Consider the following 22,587-nt stretch of genomic DNA (forward strand, 5'->3'; position numbering starts at 1 on the left):
AGAGCTACCCTAGGACTTTTACACTTTACTTTACTTCTCTCATTCATCTTAACTTAATAACCATTCTTTTCACCATTGAAATTTGATTTTTTTCTGATTTTCTGGGTCTGTTGACAATGTTGGTCTTCAAGGCTGGGAAGTTGTTGAATTATGGATTTGAATTGAAATGGACAGAACATTATACTTATAGAAGGTTTCAGAAATCTTTAGAAGATAAATAGAAAAATCTTCTCTATCCTTTTGGTTAGACATCACAGAAAGGTTCTTCAGACCAGTTGCTTCAACTTTTAATTCATCCTTTTGGATCTGCAGTTTTTAATTTTTTCCCTGAAGTAACTCTAGGGTTAGTATGATTTCTTATTCTCATAAGAGACCCTCTAGATGTTCTCTTTTGTTTCCACTGTCCTATTTCCTATTCTCTCTCTTTGTATCGTATTACCTTTATAAATTTAGTTTATTTGTATGTGATTTCTGTTCCTCATAATTCCATTTTATCCAGATTCCTCAAGGCCCAGCTGCTTTGTTGCATTAAGGCATTTTTCAAAAAGATAATTTATTGTCAAGCTGGCTAACATACGGTGTATACAGTGTGCTCCTGGCTTCAGGAGTAGATTCCCATGATTCATCTCTTACATACAATACCCAGTACTCATCCTAAAAGTGCCCTCCTAAATGCCCTACTCCCATTTTTCCCGCTCCCCCAACCACCCACCCCAACAACCCTTGGTTTATTCTCTGTACTTAAGAGTCTCTTTAAAAAAAATTTTTTTTTTTTATGTCTTTATTTTATTTTGAGAGACCGAGACAGAGAGTGAGCGGGGTAGGGGCAGAGAGAGAGGGAGACACAGAATCTGAAGCAAGCTTCAGGCTCTGAGCTGAGAGCACAGAGCCCGATGTGGGGCTCAAACCCACGGACTGTGAGATCATGACCTAAGCCGAAGTCGGATGCTTAACCTACTGAGCCACCCAGGTGCCCCTGTACTTAAGAGTCTCTTATGCTTTGTTTCCCTTTCTGTTTGTAATTTATTTTTCCTTCCCTTCCCCTGTGGTCTTCTGTTAAATTTCTTAAATTCCACATATGAGTTAAAACATATGATACCTGTCTTTTTCTGACTGGCTTATTTCACTCCCCATAATACCCTTCAGTTCCATCAATGTTGTTGCAAATGGCAAGGTTTCATTCTTTTTTATCGCCAAGTAGTATTCCATTGTATAAATATACCACATCTTCTTTACCCATTTATCAGTTTATGGACATTTGGCTCTTTCCATAAGTTGGCTCTTGTTGATAGCACTGCTATGAACACTGGGGGACATGTGCCCCTATGAATCAGTACTCCTGTATCCTTTGGATAAATTCTAGTAGTGCTTTTGCTGGGTCATAGGATAATTCTATTTTTAGTTTTTTGAGGAACCTCCACATTGTTTTCCAGAGTGGCTGCACCAGTTTGTATTCCCACCAACAGTGCAAGAGGGTTCCTGTTTCTCTACGTTCTTGCCAACATCTGTTGTTTCCTTGAGTTCTTAATTTTAGCCACTGTGACCAGTGTGAGGTGGATCTCAATGTGGTTTTGATTTGTATTTCCCTGATGATGAATGATGTTGAGCATCTTTTCATGTGTCTGTTAGTCATTTGGATATCTTCTTTGGGAACGTGTCTATTCATATCTTCTGCCCATTTCTTCCCTGGATTATTTGTTTTTCAGGTGTTGAGTTTGGTAAGTTTTGATACTAACCCTTTATTTGATATGTCATTTGCAAATATCCTCTCCCATTCTGTTGGTTGACTTTTAGTTTTGCTGATTCTTTCATTTGCCATACAGAAGCTTTTTATCCTGATGAGGTCCCAATAGTTCATTTTTGCTTTTATTTCCCTTGCCTTTAGAGATATGTCAAGTAAGAAGTTGCTGCAGGTGAGGTCAGAGTGGTTGTTGCCTATTTTCTCTTCTAGGATTTTGATGGTTTCCTGTCTCATATTTAGGTCTTTCATCCATTTTGAGTTTATTTTTGTGCATAGTGTAAGAAAGTGGCCCAGTTTCATTCTTCTGCATGTTGCTGTCCAATTCTCCCAGCACCATTTGCTAAAGAGACTGTCTGTTTTCCATTGGATACTCTTTCCTGCATTGTCAAAGATTAATTGACCATACATTTATGGGTCCGATTCTGGGTTCTCTATTCTATTCCATTGGTCTGTGTGTCTGTTTTTGTGCCAATACCATACTGTCTTGATGATGACAGCTTTGTAGTAGAGGCTAAAGTCTGGGATTGTGATATCGCCTGCTTTGGTTTTCTTTTTTAACATTACTTTGACTATTCAGGGTCTTTTGTGGTTCCATACAAATTTTAGGATTATTTGTTCTAGCTCTGTGTAGATAGAATGCTTTGGGTAGTATTGGTTTTCCAGTCCATGAGCGTGGGATGGTTTTCCATTTCTTTGTGTCTTCTTCAGTTTCTTTCAGAAGCTTACTGTAGTTTTCTGTGTACAGATCTTTTACCTCTTCTGGTTAGGTTTATTCCTTGGTATTTTATGGTTCTTGGTGCAATTGTAAATGGGATTAATTCCTTGATATCTTTTACTGTTGCTTCACTAGTGGTATATAGAAATGCAACTGATTTCTGTACATTGATTTTATATCCTGCAACTTTGCTAAATTTGTATATTTGTTCTAGCAGTGTTTTGGTGGAGTCTTTCAGGTTTTCCGTGTAGAGTATCGTGTCATATGAGAAGAGTGAAAGTTTGACTTCTCCTTTGCCAGTTTAGATGCCTTTTACTTCATTTTGTTGTCTGATTGCTGAGGCTGGGACAACTTTTTCTTTTTAATTTTTTAAAAAATTTAAATAGTTTATTACCAAGTTGGTTTCCATATAACACCCAGTGCTCTTCCTTGCAAGTGCCCCTCTCCACGACCATCACCACCTTCCCCTTCCCCTCTCCCTTCTCAGCCCTCAGTTTTTTCTCAGCATTCAAAAGTCTCTCATGATTTGCCTCACTCCCTCTCCCCAACTCTTTTTCTCCCCTTTACCCTTCCCATGGTCCCCTATTAGGTTTCTCATGCTAGACCTATGAGTGAAAACATATGGTATTTGTCCTTCTCTGCCTGACTTATTTCGCTTAGCATGACTCCCTCCAGGTCCATCCATTTTGCTAAAATTGGCCAGATTTCATTCTTTATCATTGGGAGGCTAGGACTTCTAACACTGTGTTAAAGAACACTGGTAAGAGTGTACATCCCTGTGGTGTTGCTGATCTCAAGGGGAAAGCTCTGTTTTTCCCCATTGAGGATGATATTAGTTGTGGGCCTTTCGTATATGACTTTTTTGATGTTAAGGTATGTTCCTTTTATCCCAACTTTCTTGAAGGTTATTTTTCTTAAGAAAGGTTGCTATATTTTTTCAAATGCTTTTTCTGTATATATCGACAGGATCATATGGTTTTTATCCTTTCTTCTGTTAATGTGGTGTATCACATTGATTGTTTTGCAAATATTGAACCAGCCCTGCAGACGGGTAATGAATCCCACTTAATTGTGGTATACTGTTGAATTCAGTTTTCTAGTATCTTGTTGAGATTTTTTTGCATCCATTTTCATCAGAGATATTGGCCTGTAATTCACCTTTTTAGTGTGGTCTTTGTCTGATTTGGGAATCAAGGTACTGCTGGCTTCATGGAATGAGTCTGGAAGCTTTTCTTCCATTTCTGTTTTTTGAACAGCTTGCGAAGAATATGTATTAACTCTGCATTAAATGTTTGGTAGAATTCCCCTGGGAAGATCTGGCCCAGGACTCTTATTTGTTGGGAGATTTTTTTGATAACCAATTTAATTTCTTCACTGGTTATGGGTCTGTTCAAATTTTCTGTTTCTTCCTGTTTGAGTTTTGGTAATTTGTGGCTGTCTAGACGTTTGTCCATTTCTTCCAGATTATCCAGTTTGTTTGTATATAATTTTTCATAGTATTCTCTTGTTTGTATTTCTGTGGTGTTGGTTGTGATCTCTCCTCTTTCATTTATGATTTTTTCTATTTGGGTCCTTTGGGAGAAGTCTGTCTAGGGGTTTATCAATTTTTTTATTCCTTCAGAAAATCAGCTCTTTGATTTATGGATTTGTTGTACTGTTTTTCTGTATTGCATATTGTTTATTTATGCTCTAATCTTTATTTTTTCTCTTCTGCTGGCTTTGGGCTTTCTTTGTTGCTCTTTTTCTAGTTCCTTAAGTATGAGGTTAAGTTCTGTATTTGGGATCTTTCTTGTTTCTTGAGATAGGCCTGGATTGCAATGTATTTTCCTCTTAGGATTGCCTTTCCTGTATCCCAAGGTTTTGGACTGTCATGTTTTCCTTTTCATTTGCTTCCATATGTTTTTAATTTCTTTAATTTCTTTCTTGACCTATTTATTTCTTAGTAGCACGTTCTTTGACCTCCATGTATTTGGAGGCTTTCCAAATTTTTTCTCGTGGTTGACTTCATGTTTCATACTGTTGTGATTTGAAAATAAGTACGGTATGATCTCAATCCTTTTATATTTTTGAGGGCTATTTTGTGGCCCAGTATGTGATCAGTTTTGGAGAATGTTCCATGTGCACTTGAGAAGTGTATTCTTGGATGAAAGGTTCTAAATATATCTGTTATGTGTATCTGGTCCAGTGTGTCATTCAAAGCCATGTTTCCTTACTGATTTTCTGCCTAGATGATCTGTCCATTGCTGTAAGTGGAATATTAAAAATTACTTATAATCACACTATTATTATCGAGAAGTTTGGTTTATTTGTGATTGATTTATGTATTTGGGTGCTTTCATGTTAGGGTCATAAACATTTATAATTATTAGCTCTCCTTAATGGATAGACCCCTTTATTCTGATATAATGCCTTTCTTCATCTCTTGTTATAGTCTTTGCTTTAAAAATCTAGTTTGTCTGATCTAAGTATGGCTACTCGAGCTTTCTTTTGACATCCAGTAGCATGATAGATGGTTCTCTATTCCCTCATTTTCAATCTGCAGGTGTCCTCAGGTCTGCAGTGAGTCTCTTGTAGGCAACATATAGATGGATCTTGTTCTTTTATCCATTCTGATACCGTATGTCCTTTATTGGGGCCTTTAGTCCATTTATGTTCAGAGTGATTATTGAAGGATATGGATTTAGTGGCATTGTGCTTTCTGTAGTTTTTATGCTTGTGGTGATGTCTCCGGTCCTTTGTAGTCTTTGCTGCTTTCTACTCACAGAGTCCCCCTTAGGATCTTTTGCAGGGCTGGTTTCGTGGTCATAAACTCGTTTAGTTTTTGTCTGAGAAAGCCTTTATCTCTCCTTCTATTCTGAATGACAGCCTTGCTGGATAAAGGATTCTTGGCTGCATATTTTTCCTATTCAGCACATTGAATATTTCCTGCCACTCCTTTTGGCCTGCCAAGTTTCAGTGGACAGCTCTGCTACTAACCTTGTGTGTCTCCCCTTGTAGGTTAAGGCCTGTTTGTCCCTAGCTGCTTTCAGAATTCTTTATCTATCTTTGCATTTTGCCAGTTTCACTATGATATGTCATGGTGTTGACTTGTTTTTTTTTGATTTTGAAGGGAGTTCTCTGTGCCTCCTAAACTTGAATGTCTGCTTCCTTTCCCAGATTAGGAAAGTTCTCAGCTCTAATTTCTTTAAATAAACCTTCTGTCCCTTTCATTTTCTCTTTTTTTGGAACCCCTAGTATATGTATATTATTACATTTTATTGAATCACTTAAGTCTCTAATTCTCCTTTCATGGTCTAGTAAGTTCCTGTCCCTCTTTTTCCTAGCTTCATCATTTTCCATAATTTTATCTTCTATTTCACTGTTATCCCCTCTGCTTCCTCCATCTTTGCTGTCACTGCATCTAGTTTATTTTGTATCTCATTTACAGCATTTCTTAATTTGTTGTAACTATTTCTTAGATCCTTGATCTCTGTAGCAGTAGATTCTCTGCTGTTTCTTGTTTGTCAAGCCCAGCTGTTAGTCTTAGGACTGTTCAAAACTCTTGTTCAGATATATTGTTTATATTTGTTTTGAGCAATTTTCTAGCTCGTTTCCTTCTGTAATGTCTTTTGAGGGCAATTCTTCTATTTCGTCATTCTGACTAGTTTTCTGTCTTTTACATGTTTTAATAGCTTGTTATGTATCTTGCACCTGTGAGTACTACTATATAAAAAGGGGGTCATACAGTGTCCAGGGCCTGGCCCTTTAGGAAGTGTTTTTGGAGTGTGTTGTTGCATGCACCCTGTTGTGTCTCTGGTTGTCTTATCTCCATACTCATAGTGGTGAGTTTGACCTTCCACCAGGTGTGCTTTGATTTGGTCCTTGAAATAACTCTGGAATAAAATGGAAAAGGAGAAGGTGGAAGAAGCCTTATTCCATACAAAGAGAGAAATGATAGGCATGGGGGAAAAAAAACCAGACAGAGAATCAAAGATACTCTAAGGTTTAATCCAGAAAGAGGGAGGAAAATAAAGAAGAGGGAGATACAGACAAGGTGTTAAAGGAATAGAATAAAAATTCCTGATTAAACAGACAATCAGAAAAGAGAAAGAAAGACAGAAATAAAGAAGAAAAATATATATAGAATAAGAATTAACCCAAAATCAAATCAGAAGTTGCAACACCACAGGGTAGTTGTCTCTTGGTGCCTTGGAACCATTGGCTGTGCTGGTCTGGAGGACACGCTGTCTGGTTTGGTCAGTGTCAGTCTCACTCTGGTCAGTGTCAGTCCCTCTGGTAGATAAGCACTTGCCAGTAATGGAGGGGCAGGGTTTGGTGTAAGCAGAGCCCACCTCCACTGGGGGCTACTTTCCTGTTCCCTAAAGCCCCACCATGTTGGCGATGGGGAGAAAAATGGTGACACCCCAGTCTCTCCTTCCCAGACCAGGTGTCCCAAACCACACTCTTCAGGTAGTCCGCACAGAGAGAGCAGTACAGGTAGGCCAGCATGTCCTGCTCCACAGTCTCCTATGCCTCCTAGGTGCTTGGCTAGGATTCAAAACCCTATGTCTTAAAGGATCCCACTAGTGTGGATCTGATATAATTAACATTAATAGTCTAGTTGGTTTGCCTGAGTGGCTCAGTCAGTTAAATGTCCATTTTTGGTTTCTGCTCATTCGCTCACAGTTGATGAGTTCAAGCCCCACACTGGGCTCTATGCTGACAGTGTGGAGACTGCTTGGGATTCACTTTTGCTCTCGCTCTCGCTCTGTCTCACTCTCTCCTTGCCCTCCCCAACTTTCTCTCTCAAAATATAAATGACTTAAAAAAAATAGCCTAGTGGGTATCCTTGCACATCTTTCTTCTTTTTTATGTAACACGAGATTAGTTTGTTTTTACTGAAGTTGAATCATTATATGCAGTACTATGCTATAGTTTTCTTTTCATTCAAAAGGTTATTGTGAAATAATTGTACAAGTCTATAGATCTCTATCCATGTTTATGTTCCTCTAACTTCTTTATATGTGCACGTATGCACACTTATTTGCATAAAACTCCATGATGGTAGGTTTCCTGAAGGGAGAATCCAGTTTACTTACTTGTTTATTTATAAAAAATTTTTTAGCTGGAAAAAATTCTTTCTTTTCAGTTTTCTTCAAGTTTTCATTTGTTCCAGTTAGTTAACATAGAGTGCAATATTGTTTCAGGTATAGAATTTAGTGGTTTAACACTTATGCACAATACCTAGTGGTCATCAGAACAAGTGCCCTCCTCAATACCATCACCCATTTAACTCATCCCACTGTCCAGTAACCCTTAATTTATTCTCTGTAGTTGTGATTTGCCTCTTTCTTGTTTTCCCCCTATGTTCATCTCTCTTGTTTCTTAAATTCCACATATGAGTGAAATCATATGGTATTTGTCTTTCTCTGACTGACTTACGTCGCTTAGCGTAATAGTCTCTCGCTCCATCCATGTCATTGCATATGGCAAGATTAAATTCTTCTTGATGACTGAGTAATATTCCCATTGTGCATGTGTGTGCATATATACGTATATACATATCACATCTCCTTTATCCATTTATCAGTCAGTGGGCATTTGGGTTTTTTCCATAATTTGGTTATTGTTGATAATGTTGCTACAAAATTGGGGGGCACGTATGCCTTTGAATTAGTATTTTTGTATCCTTTGAGTAAATATCTAGTCTTGGAATTGCTGGATCATAGGGTAGGTTTTGTTTTAACCTTTTGAGGAAACTCCATATTGTTTTCCAGAGTGGCTGCACCAGTTTTGTGGCCCCACCTATAGTGAAGGAGGGTTTCCCTTTTTCCAAATCCTTATCAACATCTGTTGTTTCCTGTGTTGCTAATTTTAGCCATTCTGACAGGTATGAAGTAGTCTCATTATAGTTTTGATTTATATTTCCCTAATGATGAGTGATGATGAGCATCTTTTCATGTGTCTGTTGGCCATCTGGATGTCTTCTTTGGGAAAATGTCTATTCATGTCTTCTGCCCATTTCTTAACTGGATTATTTGTTTTTTGGGTGTTGGGTTTGATAAGTTCTTTTAGGTTTTAGATATAACCCTTTATCAGATATGTCATTTGCAGATATCTTCTCTGATTCCATATTTTTGTTGATTGTTTCCTTCCCTGCACAGAAACTTCTTATCTTGATAACATCCCAATAGTTCATTTTTGCTTTTGTTTCCCTTGCCTCTGGACACAGGTCTAGTAAGATGTTGCTGTGGCTGATGTCAAAGAGGTTTCTGTCTACATTCTCCTTTAGGATTTTGATGGTGCCTTGTGTCACATTTGGTTCTTTCATCCGTTTTGGATTTATTTTTGTGTATGGTGTAAGTAGTCTAGTTTTCATTCTTTTGCATGTTGCTGTTCAGTTTTCCCAACACCATTTGTTGAAGACACTGTCATTTTTCCATTGGGTCTTCTTTCCTGCTTTGTCAAAGATTAGTTGACCATATAGTTGTGGGTCTTTTTTTTGGGGGGGGGTTTGTTCATTCCATTGATCTATGTGTCTGTTTTTATGCCAGTACCATACTGTCTTGATCCCTGCAGTTTTGTAATATAACTTGAGGTTCAAAATTGTGATGCCTCCAGTTTTGCTTTTCAAATAGCTTTGGCTATTTGAGGTCTTCTGTGGTTTCATTACAAATTTTAGGATTGTTTGTTCTAGCTCTGTGAAAAATGCTGGTGGTAATTTGATAGGGATTGCATTAAATGTGTAGATTGCTTTGGGTGATATAGACATTTTGACAGTATTTGTTCTTCCAGTCCATGAGCATGGATTGTCTTTCCATTTCTTTGTGTCTTCTTCAATTTCTTTCATCAGTGTTAAAATTTTCAGAGTACAGATATTTTACCATTTTGGTTAGGTTTATTCCTAGTTGTCTTATGGTTTTTGGTGCAATTATAAATGGGATTGATTCCTTGATTTCTCTTTGTGCTGCTTCATTATTGGTACACAGAAATGGAACAGATTTCTGTATGTTGATTTTGTATCCTGCGACTTTACTGAATTCATGTGTCAGTTCTAGCAAGATTTGGGTTTTCTATGTAGAGTATCCTGTCATCAGCAAATAGTGAAAGTTTGACTTTGTTCTTGCCAATTTAGATGCCTTTTATTTCTTTTTGTTGTCTGATTGCTGAGGTGAGTACTTTCAGTGGTGAGAGCGGACATCCCTGTCTTGTTCATGGCCATAGAGGGAAAGTTCTCATGTTTTTCCCATTGAGGATGATGTCAGCTATGGAATCTTCATATATGGCTTTTACTATGTTGAGGTATGTTCCCTCTATCTCTATTTTGTTGAAGGTTTTTATCATGAATGGATATTGTCAAATGCTTTTTCTCTATCTAATGAGAGGATCATATGGTTTTTATCCTTTCTTTTATTAACATGATTGATTTGAACTACTCTTATAGTCCAGGAATAAATCCCACTTGATCATGGTGACTGATTCTTTTAATCAGATTTGATTTGCTGGTATCTTTTCAAGAATTTTTGCATCCATGTTCATCAGGGATATTGGCCTGTAGTTCTTTTGAACTTTTGATAAGTCTGGTTTTGGAATCAGGGTAATGCTGGCCTCCAAATGAGTTTGGAGGTTTTCCTTCCATTTCCATTTTTATGGAATAGTTTGAGAAGAATAGGTATTAACTCTTCTTCACGAATTTGCGTGTCACCCTTGCGCAGGGGCCACGCTAATCTTCTCTGTATCGTTCCAATTTTAGTATCTGTGCTGCCGAAGCGAGCACGGTGTTAACTCTTCTTTAAATGTTTGTTAGCATTCCCCTGTGAAGCCATCTGGCCCTGGACTTTTGTTTTTGGGTGATTTTTGATTAATGATTCAATTTCTTTCCTTTTTATGAGTTTGTTCAAAGTTTCTTCCTGTTTTAGTTTTAGTAGTTAATATGTTTTTAAAAATTTCCATTTCTTCCAGATAGTCTGATTTGTTGGCATATAATTTTTCATAATATTCTCTTATAATTGTATTTCTGTGGTGTTGGTTGTTATTTCTCTTCTCTCTCTTGGGATTTTATTCATTTGGGTCCTTTTTTTTGATAAGTCTGGCAAGATTTTATTAATTTTTCTTAATTTTAATTTTTAAATTAATATTTTTATTTTTATTACTTTTTTCAAAGAATTGGCTCCTGGTTTAGTTGATTTATTCTGCCATTTTTATGTGTTTCATTTAAAACTAGTATTTCCTTGTTGGTTTTCTGCTTAGATGATCTATTCATTGATGTAAGTGGGGTATTAAAGTTGCTTACTATTATTGTACTATTATTCATGAGTTCTTTTATGTTTGTTAATTTTTTTAAGTTTATTTATTTATTTTGAGAGAGACAGCAGAAATATGAGCCTGAGAGGGACAGAGGGAGGGAGAGAGAAAGAGGGAGGGAGGGAGGGTGGGAGAGAGAGAGAGAGAGAGAGAGAGAGAGAAAGAGAGAGAGAATATCAAGCAGTTGAGCACTGTCAGTGCAGTCTGACATGGGGCTCAGACCTTGAACTGTGAGATCATGATGTGAGCTAAAATCAAGGGTTGGATGCTTAACCACCTGAGCCATCCAGGCACCTCTTTTGTTTGTTAGTAATTGTTTTATCTATTTGGGTGTTTGGGTGTTTCCAGTTTGGGGGCATAAATATTTTAATTGTTAGATCTTTTTATTGGATAGTCCCCTTTATTATGGCGTAGTGCCTTTCTTCATCTCTGGTTACAGTCTTTGTTTTAAAGTATAGCTTGGGGGTACCTGGGTGGCTCAGTCAGTTGAGTGTTTGACTCTTCATTTCAGATCAGGTCATGATCTCCTGGTTCGTGAATTAGAGTCCTGTGTTGGGCTGTGTGCTGGGAGCACAGAGCCTGCTTGAAATTCATTCTCTCTCTCTCTCAAAATAAAAAAATAAAACATAAAAAAATGTAGTTTGATGTAAGTATTGTTACTCTTGCTTTCTTATGACAACCATTTGCATGATTAATGTTTCTCTGTCCCCTCATTTTCATTCTGCAGGTGTCTATAGCTCTAAAACGAGTCTCTTGTAGGCGACATATAGATGGGTGTTGTTTTTTTTAATCTATTATGACATCCTGTATCTTTTTATTGGAGCGTTTAGTCCATTAATTTCAGAGTGATTCTTGATATGTATTAGTGTCGTTTTATTACTTGTTTTGTCATGATTTCCAGAGATTTTCTCTGTTCCTTTCTAGTCTGTGTGACTTTTGGTCTTTCCTTCCCACTCAAAGCATCCTTTTGAACATTTCTTGTAGGGCTGATATCGTGTTCATGAATTCCTTTGTTTATGTGGGAAGCTCTTTATTTCTCCTTCCGAATGATAGCCTTGCTGGATAGAGTATTCTTCTCTGTAGATTTTTCCCATTTTGCATGTTGAATAGATCATGGCACTCCCTTCTAGCCTACCTTTCTCGATAATGGCCTTCCTCCCCCATCTAGTTGTGCAATGTTTTCTTTCAGTCCTAAGGACAATTTCTTGGTATTTAGAATGATTTGATAGTTATCTAGTTGTGTTGGAGGGATGAGGCAAACCTAGGTCTGCCATCTTAGCTTCTGCCCCTCTTACCTCCCTTCTTTCAGTAAACATGCTAGCAACCTGCTGGATATTCTTCCATACTTATCCCTATGCTTATTATTATATATAAAAGTGTATGTGAATCTAAACACACACTTATATAGATAATTATTTAAGTAACTTTTTAAAAAATGGGATCATAATATACTTCTACATTGAGCAGATTCATGATATCATTCAGCAGAACAACGTGGACATTCTTTTATATCTGTTGGGATGTCTTGAGTTCATTCCTTTTTGAACATGTGTCTTTTAAGGTGCCTGCCTGGCTCATTGAGTAGAGCATGTGACTTCTGATCTCAGGGTCCTGAGTTCAAGTCTCACGTTGGGTGTAGAGCTCACTTAAAAAACTAAACAAAATAAAAATTTGTCTTGTTTCCATTCTTTTTTCTTTCAGTACTTCATTATGAAAAATTTCATATATACAGAAAAACAGAAAGATGATCACAATGAAAGATGATCAATTAAATACTCTGTACCTAGGTTCAGTAGTTCTTAACATTTTGTCAGATTTGCTTTATCTTTCTTAGTGTTACATATATTATTTTTTCTGTTTCATTTGAAAGTTTGACATAGAAATCATCACATTTTACCCTCATATACCTTAGCATGCATCTCTAAGAATAAAGACATTCTCTTTCATAACCACAATATTAACACTTAAGAATATTAATATTGTTATAATCTCTAATATCTAACCATATTTAAATTTTTTAATTGTTCCAAAAATGTCTTTTATATGTGCTTTATGTTGAATCAAGACTCAGTTGAGGTTTACTTATTGCATTTGGTTGTTATGTTACATTATTTTAATATAGAAAAATTTGCCTACTTTTTCTTTCTTCTTTTTTCTCGTTTTGAATAGCATGCTCAGTCAGTTTGTAGAACGTTCCTCATCTCAGATTTGCCTGATTATTTTCTCATGATGTAATTTAACTTATTCCTTATGTTGTATCTTTCTTCAAATTGAAAATTAGCTATCAAGGCTTGAATTAGATTCAAGTTAAACATTTCTGGACAAAATACTACATAGGTGACATTATGAACTATATAGTGTATCACATTAGAAACACAAAGCCTAGTTGCTTTGTCCTAGTGATATGACATTATTCTTTAAAAATGGCTGTATATTACTCTAGTTGTGTAGATGCATCCTATTAATCAGTCATTCCCCTAGGATGGATATTCACTTAGTTTCCAGTGTATTTGCCATTATAAACTGCTAAGATAAACATTCTTGTACATGTCTTCTTATATACTGCTACAAATGTTCTTAGGTTCCTCTCTGAAATTTCTATATTTATTTTACTTTATTATAATAAAATTTATTATAGTTATTCCAATTTTTTTCCTTACTAGTTTACTTATTTTCCTCTAATGAGGGATGTAAGCTGTCTCACTTTTTTTTAAGTTTATTTATTTATTTTGAGAGAGACAGAGGACTAGCCGGAGAGTCTCAAGCAGGTATTGCTCTGCCAGCGCCGAGCCCAGTGCAGGTCTTGAACTCACAAAACTGTGAGATCATGACACAAGCCAAAATTGAGTTGAACATTCAACTGACTGAACCACCCAGGCACCCAGGATATAGCTCTCTGAAAGCAAGACCTTATCTTTTTTTCTTACTGCTTATATCCAAGATTTAGTGCTTAGAAATGGCATATAACAGGAACTTAGTAAATATTTGCTGAATGATTGATTGATTGATTGATTGAATGAATTGTTCATTTAGTAAATTTGGAATGGATAGCCATCCTAAATTTCCCATGAGCCTTAGTTTTTAATTTTTTGCCTGTTAATATACTTTTTATTTCTACTTTTTAAGAAGCATATCCTCAACCTATAGAAAGGTCTGTCCCTTAGATTTCTTTTGACTACTGGAAAGACTCTCCAGGAGTACCTGGGTGGCTCAGTTGGTTAAATGTTGGACTTCAACTCAGGTCAAGATCTCAGGGTTCATGAGTTCGAGTCCCAGGTCAGGCTTTATGCTGATAGTGTGGAGCCTGCTTTGGATTCTCTGTCTCTCAAAAATATATAAACATTTATATAAAAAGACTGTCCAGATTTGGCCTTGTAATCATAAACAGACTTTTCTCCCTCTCTTGGGTGTTATTCTGAAGTAAAAAAAAATTGTAACATTTGAAAATAAGTGTTTATGGAAATATTACTGGCCCTTTTTGAAAGCACATTTTTTTTCTGAAATAAATTAGGAAGTTTCCTTTTGACATTTCATACATACAAGTTTTCTTTTGATTTTTATTAGTAGATATTTTGATGTATGTTACTTTTGGGGATCTGTTATATTTTAGATTATGGAAGTATTTTCAAAATACTCTTGGGAACAATTATTAAGGAGCATAATACTCCCTTGTAGAGAGATCCACTTTATTTTTAAGTAATAGAATGGATACTTCTTGAATCTGAGGATCGGCAATAATCTTGTTTAGATATTTTGGGCTTTTAAAAATTATTTTTCTAGATCTATTTATGTTAAATTTCTTTTTCTTTTTCTTTCTTTTTTTTTTTTTTTTTTTTTTTTTTTGAGAGACAGAGACAGAGCGCAAGTGGGGAAGGGCAGAGAGGGAGACACAGAATCCCAAGAGACTCCAGGCTCTGAGCTGTCAGCACAGAGTCCAATGTGGGGTTTGAACTCATGAACCGTGAGATCATGACCTGAGCCGAAGTTGGATGCTCAACCAACTGAGCCACCCGGGCGCCCCTTAAATTTGTTTCTTAAATTCCTAAATTATTTTTATATTTAGAGATTTAAAAAATTGCATGATTTTTATATTGTTACCACTTTATGTTTCAGAATGTGCCCATTTACTTTTGGCTCACAATGCTCCAGTAAAGGTGAAAAATGCTCAGGGATGGAGCCCGCTGGCGGAAGCCATCAGCTATGGAGATAGACAGATGAGTAAGCAACATAAATTATGATGTCAATATATATTCTAAAGATATAAAGTGATTTCATTTGACATAATTTTCATTTATTGTAACTTTTCATCTTATTAAATGTGTGTAGTTATTTATAACTTGTATGTGAATTATTCATGACTTAGGAACTTAAACATTGGGTAGTACACAAAAAGAATTGAGGAATCATATTTTTAAAAGTATGTTATTATTTTTTCTCCTTTCACAGTATTCTGCTCTATTGCTGTTCTTCCATTGTTTTACTTATTCAGTATGAAGGATTTTTAAAAACACTGAGACCCAACTGTTCTTTTTGGCAACTAAATTATATGGAACATTAATTGGAACTGAAAATAATCACAGTGTGTTATAACAGTTGTCTTTTTGCTTTAATTGCTGGGTTAGGCTTTGCTGAAAGTGGGAAGCAAATCTCTTTTGTTTTAGTGTTTGAAAAATTAAGAAAAAAGTTACATATTTTCTCACAGTATACAGAGTGTTCATTTATTCTACCTTCCCTGCTCCTATACCTAAGTTTACATTTTCCAACTCATACAAGTCTTATTTATGTCAAGCACAATAATAGTTGAAAATTCTATAAAATTTAAATCTGGCTAAACAAGAATATTATTTTTCTGGTAATAACCTTTTACAGTTTGAGGTTGAAAATATTTAAATCTAGCCTTGTGGAAGGAACAGTAAAAAAACAGTTTTATTAAAGAAGTGCATAACATTGAACACTCAGAATGTTATATGGATTTAGTTCTATCTGATGCTACATTTTGGGCTCTTATGTTTTAGCTTTTATTAATCCATATAGTACATCTTTGTGGATTTTATGAACACTTTGGGAAACTTTTAATGGTCAAGTTACATTGGGGCTTAAGATTTAATGAGATAAAATAGCAATGATTTAACAATTAATATGTTAAATATGTGTTGTTACATATATGTATATATGTGTTTTGTTATCCATTGACAATTGTCCTTTCTGGAAAAACATCAAGAAACCCTTATGAAAGTAAGAAACCATACTAATCCTAGAATTATGTCAGGGAAAAGATGAAAATATACAGATCTAACAAACTGAGAACAAAGTCCAAGTTGCAGCAACCAGTCTGAAGGAACTTTCTCTGATGTTTCTAACCCATTAGCAGAATGGAGAGGAAACCAGATGGATTCCTGGGTTTCTGACTTACACTGAGACTTTTGTGGCTTTCATAAAACCTTGTATTTTTTTGCACTTGATCTTAGCCAAAAGGATGAGAAACAATAAAAAAATTTTTTTAAGTTTGTATTTATTTATTTATTTTGAGAGGGAGAGAGAGAGAGAAAGAGCATGAGAGTGAATGGGGGAGGAACAAAAGGGGGAGAGGAGAGAGAGAATCCTAAGCAGACTCCATGCTGTCATCATAGAGCCCATTGAGGGGCTTGATTTCATGAACCGTGTTCATGACCTGAGCTGAAATCAAGAGTTGGACTCTTAATCAACTGAGCCATGTAGGCACCCCTTACTATAAAGCATGTATATATAGTAAGATGTAGAGAATGAAAACATGGTCTCTGCTCTTGAGGAATTACAATCCATTGGGTAGGCCAAGAAAGAGTTTTTTTTTGGAAAATTAGTTCTTGGATTTTAATGTAGAAGATTGAGGTCTGCTTTTAAAGTGATTTCCTTCTGGTGTCAGGATGGCCAAGCGGGCTAAGGTGCCAGACTAAAGCGATTTCCTTATATAGAGTGATGGCTTAGATACACATCATGAATAGTATTCCATTGCCAGTCATTGAATAATTATATATCTATAATTATTCAGTGCTTTTAAAAAATTATTACCATCACATGAAATAGAAATATTTAACTGCTAACTTAAAAATACACTTAACAACCCTTATGCCACATATTTAGAAATATTAATATGATAAAAAATGAATGTTTTTCTAATGGTGTTACATTGGTCTTTACTTTGAAATTATTTTAAATATTATGATTTAAGTTCCTGGTAACTTGTATTACATTAAAACTTTCTAGGCATTAAAATTTATGTTATTTGAAAAATCAGAGATTTATAAGCAATTTATATTGAGGCTTCACATCAATTCCATATAGATTTTATTTTATTTTTACTTAACAAATGAAAAAAAAGAAACTGAAATTAAGGAACTTGTCCACATTTACATATAGCTAATAAGTGCTAATCCGGGGGTTACACTTTGGCAATGTATCTAAATCTCAATCTGAACTATTGAGAAAATACTGTGGAGGGCTTCAGGTTTTATTAGACTCAGAAGTACTTTGCACAGATAAAATAGGATCCATTTTTATATATTTTGCTATGTGGTGATGTGTGAGAATACAGCCTCTAGTGAGAAAAGAACACATACACCCAGTATACTTAAAAGTAATTACATTTTTATATAAGTGATATCCAATGGGATTTTTGAGATCTGTCTTTGAGATCTTCTTTTAGATCAGTGTTACAACAGAACTTTGCATCATCTGACTGAGATTGGTAAATCTTGGTTCACTCAGGTAAATCCTTACTGATAATTAAAAAATAGGAAAACTAAAGTTCATGTTGAAGTGTCTCTTCTCAATTTCCTTGGGGTTCATAACAGTTTTATTAAACTTATTTATAATATTTATATGTGTATTTGTATAATAAACAAGTGATGTTTTCTAGCATGATAAAAGTTTTTTTGTACATATATTTTTAATTGGGCTATAATTAACAATCTAGCATGGTGGAAGTTACTTTAAATTAAAACTTTTTAAATTTAAACTTTAGTTACAGCTCTTTTAAGGAAGCTTAAGCAGCAATCCAGGGAAAGTGTTGAAGAAAAACGACCTCGATTATTAAAAGCCCTGAAAGAGGTAGGCTATATCTGTTTTGGTGGTTTTGTACCTTAAGGGTAAGTGTACTTTAAGGCATTTTTTAAAATGCAGCCTAATACTTACTGATTATTGAGAGTCAAGAAATAGTAAAAAATCCTGTTTGAATTAAGCAATAATTATAAAACCAAATACCCTGATTATATATAAATTTAATTTTAGGGAAGTTCCATTTACTTTGAACTAGGAAGTAGATAAAGAATTACTATTTTCAGTAAATTAGATTAGAGATCTAAGAATGAGGGGGTAGGCCATAATTAATGGCAATAATTTACTTTGTCCTTTGGACTGGAAGATTCCCAAAGAGCTGAAACCACTACCTGCTAGCAGGAACAACATCTTCTTTATGTAACAAAACTCTTATTATCCTCATGATGGTAAGAGCTGGGTGTGCTGGCACAAAAAAGGAAGAGAGCTTTGTTTTCTCTTATTTTCTTACACTGTAGTTTTGATGTCTGAAGGAACTGTGGGAGAAAGATAGACCTATGATGATAACTGTTTCCTCCTTTTTTTTTTTATATCTCAAGCAATGCATTTTTTTGAGAATATTTGATCACAGTCATTTTCTAAACAGTCATAGGCTTTGCTGTTTAGCTTCTACTTTGAAAAAATAAAAGACACTTTTATACGTCTCATAAGATGACATATTATTTCAGATTTAGTAAACTTGTGTTACCATTTTATAGAAAAAAGTTTCTATTTTTAGTGTGTCATTTTCTTAATCCATTATGAGGCTACACAAATAGTAATTTTGGAACTTGTACTTTTTTAACACATTTAAAGTTATTAGCTATTTTTATAATGATAGTTACTGTTATTTTGGCTCTGCTGAGAAAATGGACTACTTATTGATGTAAATTTAAATACCTATCAGTTTCAGATATTTCTATGTGGTTAAAATGGTCTTCTAAAATGTGTAGTTGGTGCATATTTTCCTTTGTAGATAAGTATAATGATGTGTGCTTTTATAATATTTCATGTGATATAATCATGTTTTTATTCTTTCTTTAACTCCAGACATTGAAACTACTTTCTATTCTAGTTATATAGATTTTTTTTAAGTAAAATATCCAATAAATATAAGGACTGCTTACTAAGGTGCATTCAGTAATTATTTGTATTTTGTTTCCCAGCTAGGTGACTTTTATCTGGAACTTCACTGGGATTTTCAAAGCTGGGGTAAGAGTGTGCTAAGTTTTACTATAAAATATGTGCACATGCAGAAATTCAAGTGTAAAAATGGCTATTATATAGAAATGTTAACATAACCAATTTGTTACTTGCCCTAAGGAAAATTAAATATTTTTCATCACAATGGTTATAAGGCCCTGTATGTAGTAATATTTATCTGAACTTGATTAATAACTTTCAAGACTCTTATTTTTAAGATTGAAAATTATCTTTTTTTAACAAAATGAAATTAAATATATTAATTAAATATAAGGAATTCTCAAAGAAGAGAATAATAATTATGGGATTATTAGATTACTTAATTTAAGGATGTTTGAAATATAGTACTCAGATCCCTAAATGAAAATAATTTGGTTGACATTATTTGATTTTGTATATTTTGTCATCTTTCAATAATTCTTACCATTTTTATTGTATACTTTATAGCTACTCTCTTAACATACTATTTAGATCTACACTGTTTCAGTTTTTCAGTTATTTATAAAACCTTAATCCCTAGATATTTTGCAGTCATTTAATGATTTACCTTGGCGAGGTAACTTTTCCTCCTGCCCATTTTAAACCTGAGTCCATTTAGGGAGAAAACCTTCGTGTCTAAATAAGAAGTTTGATCCTAGTGACCTTTACTAATTAAACAACTACTAAAACAACTAAATTTGGGTTTTTTTTTAAGATTTAAAAACAATATAATCTGTATATAGATTTGAATATAATGAGCTTACATGTGTTTTTTAAAGCATCTACATTTTTTGTGATATAAAGATATTTGAATGCTCGCTGATAACTGTAAAACTAGTTATATATTGACAACTATAAAAATCACTGTTTCACATGAATGCTTTCAAATCCTTTTCAAAGTTTACACAAGTATATATGTGTATACATATATATGTATATATATATCGTCAAAATTAGTTTTTTTATGGATGCCATTATAGCATTATACAATTTCGCATTTTTACTTAATATATCATAGGCATTTATTCCATATTAGTTCATGATGAAGTACTTTAACAGTTGCATAATATAGAATGAAAGGTTATGGTTTTCCTAGTATGTTTAATCTCTAAATGTAAAGTTTTGATTTATAATGTAATCAGTTCTTTCCAACATTGTTACACCTCTAGCATATTGGATTAGTTTTGGTTTTATCAATATCACACATGATTTTATTACTTTGTAGGCCTACCTTGCCTTTCTTTATGTTTTATATATCATTCAGAAGCCCAGATGTCTTATTAGAACACTGAGGGAAAAAAAGGTTTTAGTAGGTTGGTATAATAAAAGAACTCCAAGTCAGATTGGTTTAAATCCTGACTACTGTTTTACCCCCCAGCCTTTTTTTTTCTTTTCTTCTGTGGAAACCATAGTTCTGCTTGGTGATCTTATAGTCAAGGTTATCCCTTGAGTATACTGACTCTGTAACTGATTCTCTTAGAAGCTGTTACTGGTTAAAATTCTAAAATAGTCAGTTTACCTTGCTGAGCAAATGTTTTAAAATATTTAAAAATTTTTTTATGTTTGTATATTTATTTTGAGAGACAGAGAGCGCAAGCAGGGGAGGGGCAGAGAGAGAGAGAATCCCAAGCAGGCTCTGTGCAGAGCCCAACATGGGGCTCGAACTCATAAAACTGTGAGATCATGACCTGAGCAGAAATCAAGAATCAGACACTTAACTAACTGAGCCAGTCAGGAGCCTTTTAAAATATTATAAAAGTAATATTTCAATTATATGAAGAAATAGAAATGGATGTAATCACTGCTGAAGTTGTGCATATACCTGTAGTTACAAATATATTTATAAATGTTGCATAATTAAATTCATGATGTAACCACTAAAGTATTTGTTAAAAGTATAGCTTCTTTGAGGATTGATGCAAAACAGTACATCTGTTTCATAGGTGATCAAAAATTTTACTGATTTCATGTTAAAACTATTAGCACCTGGTGGTTAGATGTCATGTATAATTCTAAAAACTAAACTCATTGGCTAGATTTAATTTAGACACTTGGGGTTAAAAATCTCTGGATAATCCCTGTTGTTAGGTTTGATTAGTAAGCTTTTTTCTAGAGTTTAGGCACGTTTCTTTCCATTGTCAAAACTCCGAATATCACGGTGCATGGCTCAGTTGGTAGAGCATGCGATTCTTAATCTCAGGGTTGTGAGTTCAAGCCCCACATTGGACTTTAAAAAAAATGAAGAAGGAAGATCTTACAAATTCCTTTTGCAAACATAAAATGCTAAATAAAAATGGTTTTTAAAACTGTAATATTAAAAAAACAAAAAGGCAACCCAGAAATAAGAGGAAGTGAAATATTGAGCTCCAGGATTATGTTTAATTTAGAGGTAGTGGAGCATGTACACCTTTTTTCATACTGTTATATTTAGTGTTTGGCTGAAGATAGCCTCAGACATGGTTAATAGCACATCTGAAGGCAACTAAACTATTCCACCTTAAGTTTTTAGATCTAGAAAAGCTTTAAATTGGAATCAAAGTCATGTCTATTTGATGTAGCAAATCACATGTCTTTCCTGGGCCTCAGTTTCTTCATTTTATTTTAAATTTATTTATTTATTTTGATTGAGCGAGAGAGAGAGAGAGAGAGAGAGAAAGAGAGAAGGGACAGAGAGAGGATCCAAAGCAGGCTCCGTGCTATTGGGTGGGGAGCCTGGCAGGGCTTGATCTCACAATTATGAGAGATCATGACCTGAGCTGAAACCAAGAGTCATGCTTCATTGACGGAGCCAGGGATCCCCTCAGTTTCTTCATTTTTAAATGCGAATAATAACTGCCCCATATATTGCAAATTTTGTTTAGGTATAGATGAAATGAAATTATTTTTTGAAGGAAGTCCTTTATATGCTGTAAAAGGGTTAAGTAATTTATAGTATCATAATCATGACTTCAAATTTAGCATTACGTATTATAGCACATTTTAGCAGAAAAGCCATAGTTTTAAAAGTTCCTTTACCTTTTCTTACTTTTGTACAATAAGATGTCTAGGAAACTATCTTTAATGCTGGAAATTATTTTGGATTAAATGGCCTCTAAGGATTTAACAAAGACATTGATATAGTAGTATACCTTTAATGTTAATTAGAAACTATTGTTGCTTTTTCAAAAAAAGTTAACTATAAAACTAGACTTTAATTTCTCCAAACTTTTTGTTTCTTTCTAACAGAGGTTGATTTATTCCACATTTTTAAAACACTGAGTTTTGTAAAATATACATGTGTTTATCTTATACATATCACATTCTTACATGGACTTGTGCATGTGATATGATCTTGATTTCAAGAATTTGGGGCTTCCCCTGCGACTTTACTGAATTCATTGATCAGTTCCAGAAGGTTTCTGGTGGAGTCGATTGGGTTTTCCATGTAGAGTATCATGTCATCTGCAAAAAGGGAAAGTTTGACTTCTTCCTTGCCAATTCTGATGCCTCTTATTTCTTTTTGTTGTCTGATTGCTGATGCTAGAACTTCCAGCACTATGTTGAACAACAGTGGTGAGAGTGGGCACCCCTGTCGTGTTCCTGATCTCAGGGGGAA

General features: G+C 34.6%; 1 protein-coding gene and 1 non-coding gene across 3 annotated transcripts in view; one reads left to right on the top strand and one right to left on the bottom strand.

The window, feature by feature from the left end:
- Nucleotides 1-22,587, top strand: part of ANKRD13C (ankyrin repeat domain 13C) — an 89,434-nt gene that overhangs the window by 20,768 nt on the left and 46,079 nt on the right. For both annotated transcript variants that reach the window (XM_029948237.1, XM_029948236.1), the window contains exons 3-5: nucleotides 14,853-14,957; nucleotides 17,740-17,825; nucleotides 18,977-19,022. In XM_029948237.1, the coding sequence (XP_029804097.1) occupies nucleotides 14,853-14,957; nucleotides 17,740-17,825; nucleotides 18,977-19,022 (237 nt within the window). The remainder of the gene's footprint in view (nucleotides 1-14,852; nucleotides 14,958-17,739; nucleotides 17,826-18,976; nucleotides 19,023-22,587) is intronic.
- LOC115300505 lies at nucleotides 10,106-10,212 on the bottom strand. Its single transcript, XR_003912677.1, has one exon. It is a non-coding gene; the product is annotated as a U6 spliceosomal RNA (small nuclear RNA).

The sequence above is a fragment of the Suricata suricatta genome, chromosome 8 (assembly GCF_006229205.1).
Source record: "Suricata suricatta isolate VVHF042 chromosome 8, meerkat_22Aug2017_6uvM2_HiC, whole genome shotgun sequence".
Taxonomy (NCBI): Eukaryota; Metazoa; Chordata; class Mammalia; order Carnivora; family Herpestidae; genus Suricata; species Suricata suricatta.